We start from the raw sequence: 11,381 nt of genomic DNA on the forward strand, positions 1-11,381 counted from the left end.
TCCTGTTGCTTTCTCCGCAAGCAGAAAAGCAACCCGCCCCTCCCCCCCCCCCCCACCAGTGCCAGTTTGTTACAGCCATGCAGAGGGATCGTCTAACTGGAACGTCACCGGTCCTAAGGAATCAGCAGCCACACGCTGGTGTGGAATGCCTTTTAGATTCTGTGCTACAACCAGCCAACACTGTCACTCTGTGTTCTTCCCCGCTGCGTTTTACACTGAAGTGTGGTCACTGGTGTAACATGTGCTGTGGCCAGTGTAAGTTCCCCCAAACTTTCAGGTTTACTGTCTTATTTCACTAGTTAAGATGATGGTTCTGTGCCTTCCTGAGTCGTTAGGGTGTGAGTCACCATCCCTTAGTGGGAGATCTTATTGCCTGCTGATAGTAAATGCTACAACAATCAAAGAGGCCCTTTGGCCCACCACATCCATCCTAGCCCATGTGTGCCCATTTACCAGAACAGCACAGGGATTGGCCCTTTGCCCCTCCCCCAAAAGTATATGGCAAACGTAATGCGAGTTTAAACCAATCCCATCTGCCTGGAGCGATGCCTCAGAAAGGTGGTGTCCATCATTAAGGACCCCCATCACCCAGGACATGTGTTCTTCTCATTGCTACCATCGAGAAGGGGGTACAGAAGCCTGAAGGCACATACTCGAACAATTCAGGAACAATTCTTACCTCTGCCATCCGATTTCTGAATGGATATTGAATCCATGAATGCTACTTTTTAATTCTGTTTTTGCTCTACTTACTTAATGTAGCTATTTAATATTAATACGTATTTCAAATGTAATTCACAGATTTGAAATACAAACCCCATTTCCAGAACAGTTGGGATATTTTTCAAAATGCAATAAAAACAAAAATCTGTGATATGTTAATTCACGTGAACCTTTATTTAACTGACAAAAGTACTAAGAAAAGATTTTCAATAGCTTTACTGACCAACTTAATTGTATTTTGTAAATATACACAAATTTTGAATTTGATGGCTGCAACACACTCAACAAAAGTTGGGACAGAGGCATGTTTACCATTGTGTTACATCACCTTTCCTTTTAATAACACTTTTTAATCGTTTTGGAGCTGAGGATACTAATTGTAGTAGATTTGCAATTGGAAATTTTGTCCATTCTTGCTTGATATAAGACTTCAGCTGCTCACCAGTCCGTGGTCTCCGTTGTCTGATTCTCCTCTTCATGATGTGCCATACATTTTCAATAGGAGATAGATCTGGACTGGCAGCAGGCCAGTCAAGCACACGCACTCTGTGTCTACAAAGCCACGCTGTTGTAGCCTGTGCAGAATGTGGTCTGGCATTGTCCTGCTGAACTAAGCATGGACGTCCCGGGAAGAGACGTCGTCTTATGGCAATATATGTCTGTCTAAAATCCTAATATACGCCTCAGAGTCAATGGTACCTTCACATACATGCAACTCACCCATGCCGTGGGCACTGATGCACCCCCATACCATCACAGATGCTGGCTTTTGCACCTTTCGCTGATAACAATCAGGATGGTCGTTTTCATCTTTGGCATGGAGAACTCGATGTCCATTTTTTCCGAAAACTAGCTGAAATGTGGACTCATCTGACCACAGCACACAGTTCCACAGTCTTTCGGTCCATCTGAGATGAGCTCAGGCCCAGAGAACTCACCAGCGTTTCTGCATAGAGTTGATGTATGGCTTCCTCCTTGCGTAATACAGTTTCAAGTTGCATTTCTGTATGCAGCGACGGACTGTGTTAAGTGACAATGATTTTCTGAAGTACTCCCGAGCCCAGGTGGCTATAATTGTCACAGTAGCATGACAGTTTTTTAGGCAGTGCCGCCTGAGGGCTCCAAGATCACGCGCATTCAACAGTGGCTTCCGACCTTGCCCTTTACGCACAGAGATGTCTCTGAATTCTCTGAATCTTTTCACAATATTATGTACTGTAGATGTTGAAAGACCTAAATTCTCTGCAATCTTGCGTTGGGAAATATTCCTTTTGAACTGACTAACAATTCTCTCACGAATTTTGGCACAAAGGGGTGAGCCACGACCCATCCTTGCTTGCAAAGACTGAGCCTTTGATGGACACTACTTTTATACCCAGTCATGATACCTCACCTGCTACCAATTAGCCTGCTTAATGTGGAGTCTTCCAAACCGGTGTTACTTGAATATTCTATGCACTTTTCAATCTTATTTTAACTCTGTCCCAACTTTTGTTGAGTGTGTTGCAGCCATCAAATTCTAAATTTGTGTATATTTACAAAATACAATTAAGTTGGTCAGTAAAACTATTGAAAATCTTTTCTTTGTACTTTTGTCAGTCAAGTAAAGGTTCACGTGAATTAACATATCACAGATTTTTGTTTTTATTGCATTTTGGAAAATATCCCAACTTTTCTGGAAATGGGGTTTGTATATTATTATGTATTGCTTAGTACTGCTGCCGTAAACACACCAAATTTCATAACATATGCCAGTGATGTTAAACCTGATTCTGTAAGTGGTCAGATCCATCCAGTCCTGCCTGTTATGTGTCTGTCCAAACATCTCTATTGTACCCACTTCTAACACCTGCCGTGGCAGCAAGTGCCAGCCACCAATTGCTCTCTGTAAAACATGTAATAACACAACACAGGAAATGGCCCTTTGATCCACAACAACTGTGCTGAATTAAACTGAATCTCTTCTGCCTGTACCTGATCCACATCCCTCCATTCCTTGAATATCCTGCATAATATATCAAAAGTCTCTTTATCACATATTGTATCTGCTTCCACCTCTTGCTAGCAGCCCAATCCTGCCACCTTCAAATCTCTAAAAAAAAATCTTGCTCCCTACATCCTTGGGTGGGATGGTAGCTTAGTGGTCAGCACAATGTTTTACAGTACAGCTGACATGGGTCCAATTCCTGCTGCTGCCTTTAAGGAGTTTGTATGTTCTCCCTGTGACTATGTGGGTTTCCTCCCACAGTCCAAAGGCATACAGGTTGGCAGGTAAATTGGCCATTGTAAATGATCCCGTGATTAGGCTTGGGTTAAATGAGGGGTTGCTGGGCAGCAGGGCTCAAAGGTCAGAAAGGGCCAATTCCATGCTGTATCTCAATCAATCAATCAATACGAAATGCTGGATTTCCAGCATCTACAGATTTCCTCTTGTTTGAGATAGATATCAAGATAGATGGAAAAATAAATAATACTCTTTATTTCCCCTCGTCTTGAATGCATGTCCTCTAGTACTTGACATTTCTACTCTGGGCAAAAGATTTTGACACTCTAGCTTAAATGAAGTCATAGGTTAAGGGTTTAAGGGGAACGTGAGTGGAGAGCTTCTGCCTTCAGAAGATGGTGCGTGTGTGGACCAAGCTGCCAGTGGAAGTGATGGATAATAGACAGTGGTAACAGAAGAGCAGGCCTAGATGGGCCAAAGAGCTGTACTGTCTATCTATGTCCCTTATACAGGGTGGTGGGGTGGAGGTACATTTCAACCAAGTGAGGTGTAAGGCGCTTCTTCCCTCTGCTAGTCTGCAGGTTACCCTTGGGCTTAGCCCCCCCCCCCCCTTCCCCCAGGGTCATGTGAAGCCATATGAGCAGCCGGTGCTTAATCCCAGGTCTTGGTTATGTGACCACTGACGCCAGGCAGACAATCTCAGAAAAGTATTGGTAATGGCTGGGGCTACCTGTCTTGTGAAGACACTGCCCAGAAGAAGGCAATGGCAAACCACTTCTGTTGAGAAATTTGCTAAGTACAGTCATCGTCAATGACAGACCATGATCGCCTACATCAGATGACATGTCACATAACGAATGAATAAATCTTATATATAAACTTGTGTTGAGTTTTTCTCCCTACAACCTGCTGTTGGTCTGATACCCTTTATGATAGCATGCTGTGGCACGGTAGAGTAGTGGTTAGCACAATGCCAGTGACCCCACCGCTACCTGGAAGGAAGTCTCAACTTTCTCCCAATGACAACACGGGTTTTCTCTGGTTTCTTCCCACACTTCAGAGATGTACCGGGTAGGTAATTGATCATTTGTAAATTGTTCTGAGATTACGTTAGGGTTAAGTCAGGGTTGGTGGGCAATGCAGCTCAAAGGGTTGGAAAGGCCTGTGCATGCTGTGTCTCTTAGAATCATAGAAGATTACAGCATGGAAAAAGGGCCTTTGGCCCATCTAGTCCATGCCAACCAATGTCTATAAAAAGAAAAATAAAGAACTCAGTAAATCAGGCAGCACCTATGGGGTGCCGGGGTGGGGGGGAGTAGACAGTCTACGTTATGTTTCAGGCCAAGACCCTTCTTAAGGACTTTTTGGCCCAAAACTTCAATTGTTTACTCCCCTTGATAGATGTTGTGTGACTTGCTGAGTTCCTCCACCGTTTTGTGTGTGTTGTAAGATTTTCAGCATCTGCTGAACTTCTTGTTTATGTGACTTACAGTGCTGTTGGATGTATGAGTGGCCGTGTTAGCCAGCTCTACACGTATGGTTTATCATACTTTAGCAGTTGGTATGGCTTCACTAACCAAGCATGTGGACAGATCTCTCCTGTGGTAACTTCTCAGAACCCACTCTTAACTGTGTGCTCAAAGGGGTGGTATGCAAAACAAGGTTACTGATTCAAGAGACAGTGGCAGTAATTGAACCTCAATTGGCAACTGTCGAGGATCTGTGCTCTGAGTTCCCTTTACTAAATATCTTTGCCTTTCTGTTGTTTTTAATGCTTCTCAAACACAGCCTCTTCAACAAAGTTTTTGAAGGCAGAATTTGGGGGCAGCACAGTAGCATAAAGGTTAGCACAATGTAGTCAGTACCAACGACCCAGGTTCAATTCCTGCCACTGCCTGTATGGAGTTTGTACATTCCCCCCATGACCGTATGTGTTTCCTCCCGTAGTCCAAAAATGTCATTGTAAATTAGTCATGATTAGGCTAGGGCTAAATTGAAGGTTGCTGTTGTCGTGGCTCGAAGGGGCAGAAGGGCCTGTTCCATGTTCTGTCTCAATAATTAAAAATACAGGGTTAATGGCAGGTTCTTGGCAGTGTGGAGGAACAGAGGAATCTTGGGGGATCCCTTAAAGTTGCCACACAAGTTGATAGGATTGCTAAGAAGGTGTATGGTGTTTTGGCCTGCATTGGTTGGTGATTGACTTCAAGAGTTAGGAGGTTTATAACACCCTGGTTAGACCACACTTGGACTATTGTGTTCAGTTCTGGTCGCCTCATTTTAGGAAGGATCTGGAAGCTTTAGAGAGGATGCAGAGGAGATTTACCAGGATGCTGCCTAGATTTTGCTGTGGGTTCTTACACTGTAGGAAGGGGTGTTTCAGTCCTTTCCTCCACATTTTCTCTGATCAATGACTAACCATGACCTAGTCTTCCTGGCCTTCCAAGATCTGATTTCAGATATTTATTCCTTTCCAAATGCTGTTGGATTTTTTGCTCCCATTGTTCCAGCAATGCCCCTGCATCTTGTTACACACTCAGTGTTCAGTGGGTAACAATGTGAGTTGCTTGGAATCTGGAATTTCCTGTCCGAGTGGGTGGAAGAGGCAGAGAGACTCTCAGCATCTAAAGAGCACATGCTAAAGCGCAGGAGAGCTCTGACTAAGTACTGGATAATTAGAGTATTGTGAGCAGTTTTGGCCCACTTACCTAAGAAGCAATGTGCTGGCTTTGGAGAGGGTTCAGAAAAGGTTCACAAGAATTGTCCTGAGAATGAAAGGGTTAATATATGAGGAGTGTTTGATGGCCTTAGGACTACACTCACAGGAGTTGGGGGTGTGGGAGGAGATCTCAATGGGACCTATCGAATATTGAAAGGAAATATCCTCCCTATATCCATTTTATCTATGCCCTAGATAGAGTGGATGTGGAGAGGATATTTCCTTTACTGGGAGAATCTAGTACCAGAGGGCACAATCTCAGAATAGAGGGACGTCCATTTAGAACAAAGCTGAGGAGGAATTTCGTTAGCCAGAGGCTGGTGAATCTGTGGAATTCATTGCCACTGATGGCTGTAGAGGCCAAGTCACTGGGTATATTAAAAGAAGAGGTTGAAAAGTTCTTGATAAATTATGGGGAGAAGGCAGGAGGATGGCATTGAAAGGGAAAATAAATCAGTCATGTTGGAATGGCACTTGGTGGGCCAAATGGTCTAATTCTACTTCTATGTCTTATGGTTTTATGATATAAATAGAGCCAATAGACAGCAGATGCTGGAATTTGGTGCAACATACAATCTGCTAGAGGAACTCAGTGGAGGAGAGAGGATTTGTTAACATTTCAGGTCAAAACATGACCTGATTCAGGATTTCTCTCTGAGCCATCAACAATTCTCCTTCTCTGACAGATTCTGCTCGACCTGATGAATTCCTTCCACAGGTTATTGCCAAACTGAGCTGCTGGGTACTTAATGGTTAGGCTGAAGAGCCTGTTTCTGATCTCTGATTCTCTGTGAATTCATGCTACCTTCCCCTGGAATGGCAAAGCTTATGGGTACACTTGGCTGGTCGGGTAGTGTCTGTGGAGAGGGAAGCAGATCTTTAGTTCAGATCACCAACACTTTTCTCCAGCCCCACTGCCTGCCCAGCTGAGTGACTAACAGTGTTTTTTGCTCTTTTATTTCAGATTTCTTGCATCTGCAGTCTTTTGCTTTTCCTTCAGTAGTAAGGCCATAAGACATAGGAATTAGACCATTTGGCTCATCAAGTCTGCTCCATCATTCCATCATGGCTGATTTATTTTCCCATTCAACCCCATTCTCTGCCTTTCCCTGTAACCTTTAACACTGCTTTAAATACCCCAATAACTTGGCCTCCACAGCTATCTGTGGCAATGAATTCCTCAGATTCACCACCCTTCTCCTACTCATCTCTGTTTTAAAGTGAAGTCCCTCTGTTCTGAGGCTGTGCCCTCTGGTCCTAGGCTCCCCCATCATAGGAAACATCCTCTATCAAAGCTTTCCAGTATTCAGAGAGTTTCAAAACCATCCCTTTGCCCTGTCATCCCTCCGAACTCAATGAGACATCAAATGCTCCAGAGGTTGTCAAGCTATTGTATAGACTGTGCTCCTCTGGGAGTTTTAGGTTAGAATTGTTCAGCCGCTGTCTGGTCTGTGCCAAGTGTTCACCAGTTCTATGTCGCACCCAGCTAATTCTCTCCTCTCCTTTCACTCCCCAAAGGTCGTGATTACAGCAGTTCATCACGGAGGTAAGTGAAGCCAACGCTCGTGCCACTGGCTGTATCCTCTCACTCTGAGGGCTCTGTACTCTGTCACCTCATCTCCCCTCTTAGCAGTGTTGGGGGTATTAATTTGGGTGGGCCAGTTTCTGGTCCTAGAACTGGTGGTGGTGGTGAGGGTCCCGCACTCCTTCTCCCACTCTCCCGCTCCTTCCACCTTGTCCCTGCTGTGTGTACACGCTGCCGTCAGCAAGATTGTACAAGCTCTAGGGTGTAGGTCCGGCCAAAGTGAGCCCTCCCTCTTTCTCCGGGTGTTAGGGGAGGGGTTGGTTTCAGCTGCTCACCCAACTACTGCCCTCTGTGCACCTCTCCTTCTGTCCTGTCCCTCATCCACCACCTTATCGCTCCCTGCCTTCTATCTTTCTGTTCCCCTCTCTGCCCTCTCCCTTTCTATTCCTTTCCTGCCAATTTCCTTCCTCCTCTCTTCCCACCTCTCCCCCTCACCTTCCCCCTCATCCACCCCAGCTCTCTGCCTGCTGCCCTCCCTTCAGCCTTTTGCCTCCTCCTTCCACTTTTTGCTCTTTATCTCCTTGCTATTTCCTTTCCTTCTGTCTTCCCTCCCTCTCCTTGCCCCCTTTTTACCCCGTGTCCCTGTCCTGACCTCACCCAGAAGATCAGAGGTCACTGGTGGTCATAATGTTAAAGGCCATTCAGCCCATATTGCCCCTGCTCTTCCTTCTGCTGCACCTTCCCCACCATCTGCCCACCTTCCAGGAAACGGTTCTGCGTTTTTGTGGTGAAGGTTGAGGCAGGGATTGATTTCAGTGAGCAGACCATGCAATCATCTTATTTTCCAGGCGTTCTCGTTCGCATTCGAGGAGCCCGCACCATCGCCATTAGAGACGGCAGAAACCTACTCCGGTTACTGTTCCTTAGAACCAAGTGATGACCCGGCACCATCTGCTAGAACAGGAGGAGCCAGATATGTGTGCGTGTGTGTGTATGTGTATGTGTGCGTGTGGCTTGCACATCAATCAAATCCAACAATTAGTTTCAGCTTCTCCTTCCTACCCCAATATGAATCACCAGGAGCTGGAACCTACAGGGATGTGTAGTTGCCAGCTGTCCCCTGGAGCATTGACGGACAGACTAGCTGGACAGTAAGTACCTGCGATCATCGCTGTTTCTCCAGCAGGCCTTCAGCTCCAGTCAGTGATGGCAACTTTGTAGTGCATGTGTGTGTGTTGTGTGAGTGCACAAACAATACATTTATGTGTGCATGCAAGTGTGTGTGTGCATGCACAAGAGTGCATGCATTTGTGTGTGTGTTGCTGTTGAAGCCCACGTTCTGAGCTCCCCCTGTACTGTGTGTGCTTTGATGCAGGTGCCCCAGCTTGCAGGGTCATATACCCTTCAGTGAATACGCATCTTCGAGCCTCCCCAGAGACCAGGCAATGTGACCGATAGTGCTGACTGGCACATTGAGTAATGTTTGGTTTTCCTTTCCCATTGATGGACTCAGATAGTTTCTTCCCCCAGCTGACTCAGTTGCCTAGGACTCTTCCTCCTCCCAATGCCAGTCATATTTTGTGTCCAGGGCCGTCCTGGAGTCCAAGTCAGACTTGCATCCATCCAGAGAATCCTCTGGCCCAACTAGGTCAGCAGCCACTGTCCACTCTGTGTGCACAGGCACCCAACTGCAGCAGCCCAGGTTCTACTGCTCTTCCCTGAATAACCTAGGCAACGAATCCCTGTAACAATGCTCCACGGACCAGACAGGAAACAAAGATGCACAGGAACTAGCTGGTTCAGCACCCTAGATTGCTGGCCCCTCTTGGAGGAAGCACCTGCCTTGGTTTGGACGATGTGGGTTTGTCCGACAGTCACGCCTGTCAGTTCTATTTTTTTTTTAACTTTTTTTTCTAGAAGACCATCCTTAGTGTTTGTGAGCAGAAGTTTTATCATGGTCAGTCAGCCTAATCCCAGACAGGGATCTTTGACGCTTATTGCTGTGAGAGAGGTACCAACTCTGCCCATTTATCCTCTCTGAAACATGATTACTGTGCCAGCTTACCTGGCATCTCAAACACTGCCTTGGGATTAAATTCCACTCCGTCTGGAAGTTTGACACTTCTCACATAGATCCCATTCTTCCCATCCTCCTCTTTGTTGGCCTAAGTAACTCTGGTTGTATTAACAAGTGGGTTTGCATTGTGTTCAGTCACTAATCAATCCAGGGAGGGACTCTTCTCGTGAACCTGCGATACTATGGTCTTATATTCTTGCTGTACTCATCACTCCTGTGGGAGATCTGTTTCTGATCAACCACTCTTTGGAGGCAAACGTTAAAACTTTCTATGGAGTTTGTCTTGTACAGTTTGTAATTTTGCTGCAGTTTCTGTAAATTTATCTACCTTAAACAAAAATAAAAGTTTTTCTTATCATCAGATTTCATTACTTTTTGTTTGACAAAATGTTCTGGTTTAATGAAATAGCTGTATACATTGCTACTACACAGCTCATACATTGTCCCATCACACAGTCCTGGGGCAGTGACGGCCCAGATGAACACAGTGATGCTCCCTCTAAACTGTCCAACGGAAGGGACGGTCCTGGATAAACGCAGTGCTGCTGCCTGTCTACTGTCCCTCAATTCGGAAGCCACCTCCCCGCCCTTGATAATTTGATGCCCTTACCAGTCAACCTCTGCTTTAAATATACCCAATGACTTGGCCTCCACAGGTGTCAGTGATAATGAATTCCACAGATTCCCACCCTCTGGTTAAAGAAATGCCTCCTCATCTCGTTTCTAAAGGGACGTTCATCCATTGTGATGTTGTACCCTCTGATCCTTGACTCTCCCTCTATCCAGACTTCTCAATATGTGATAGGTTTCAGTGAGATCCCCCTCATTCTTGTGAACTCTAGCAAGTATGGGGCCAGAGCAATCAAATGCTGCTCATACATTAACCCTTTCATTCCTGGAATCATTTTTGTGAACCTCCTCTGGATTCTCTCTAATGTCAGCACATTCTTTCTTAGATAAAGAGCCCCAAGCTGCTCACAGTACTCCTTGTGCAGTCTGACCAATGCCTTATAAGGCCTCAGCATAACATCCTTACTTTTGTATTACAGTTCTCTCAAGATTAATGCTAACAGTGTATTTGCCTTCCTCACCACTGAATCAACCTGCAAGTTAAACTTTAAGGAATCCTACACAGGGGACGCCCATATTCCATTGCACACCGAAGTTTTGAATTTTCTCCCCATTTACAAAATAGTCCACTCCTTTATTTCTTAAGTCAGTACGTGACAATGCATAATGTCCCATCTGCCACTTTTTTTACCCATTTCCCCAATCTGTCTAAATCCCACAGACAGCAACACTACCTGCCCTTTCACCTATCTTTGTATCTTCTGCAAGGTAGCCACAAAGCCATCAATTCCTTTATCCAAATCATTGACATGAAAAGGAAGTGCCCCAATGCTGACCCCCTGCAGAACACTTGTCACTAGCAGTCAATCAGAAAAGGCCCATTTTATTCCCACTCTGCTTCCTGCAGTCAATCTATCCATTCTAGTACCTTTCCTGTAATGGGCCCTTCTAAAACACCCTCATGTGCGGCACCTTGTCAAAGACCTGAAAATCCAAGTTGTATGTGGTGGCATGTATGTACTTTCATAATTACTTTCAACTTTGAACTTTGTTATCTGGCCCGTTATTTCCTCAAAAAATTCCAACAGATTTGTCAGGCAAGATTTAAAAGTAGAAAAGCTACAACACAATACAGGCCCTTCGGCCCACAATGCTGTCCTGAATGTGTACTTTAGAAATTAGCCCTTTATTTTTCTAAGCTCTATGTACAGAAGCATGCAAAAGTTTGGGTACCTCGGTCAAAATTTCTGTTACTGTGAATAGTTAAGTGAGTAGAAGATGAACTGATATCCAAAAGTCAAAGTTAAAGATGAAACATTCTTTTCAACATTTTAAGCAAGATTATTTTTGTTTTGTACAATTTTAGAGTGGGGAAAAAAGGATAGGAGCACCCCAAGAGATTTGAACTCTCAGATAACTTTTACCAAGGTCTCAGACCTTAATCAGCTTGTTAGGGCTGTGGCTTGTTCACAGTCATTGTTAGGAAAGGCCAGGTGATGCAAATTTCAAAGCTTTATAAATACCCTGACTCCTCAAACCTTGTCCC

The 11,381-nt window shown here is 44.9% G+C and overlaps 1 protein-coding gene across 1 annotated transcript in view; it reads left to right on the forward strand.

The window, feature by feature from the left end:
* clasrp (CLK4-associating serine/arginine rich protein) overlaps positions 1–9,626 on the forward strand; it is a 117,348-nt gene extending 107,722 nt beyond the window's left edge. The window contains exons 20-21 of the mRNA XM_073063889.1: positions 7,182–7,209; positions 8,037–9,626. Of these exons, the coding sequence (XP_072919990.1) occupies positions 7,182–7,209; positions 8,037–8,079 (71 nt within the window). The 3' untranslated portion in view covers positions 8,080–9,626. The remainder of the gene's footprint in view (positions 1–7,181; positions 7,210–8,036) is intronic.
* Positions 9,627–11,381: the final 1,755 nt, after the last annotated feature.

This window comes from Hemitrygon akajei, chromosome 12, assembly GCF_048418815.1.
Source record: "Hemitrygon akajei chromosome 12, sHemAka1.3, whole genome shotgun sequence".
Taxonomy (NCBI): Eukaryota; Metazoa; Chordata; class Chondrichthyes; order Myliobatiformes; family Dasyatidae; genus Hemitrygon; species Hemitrygon akajei.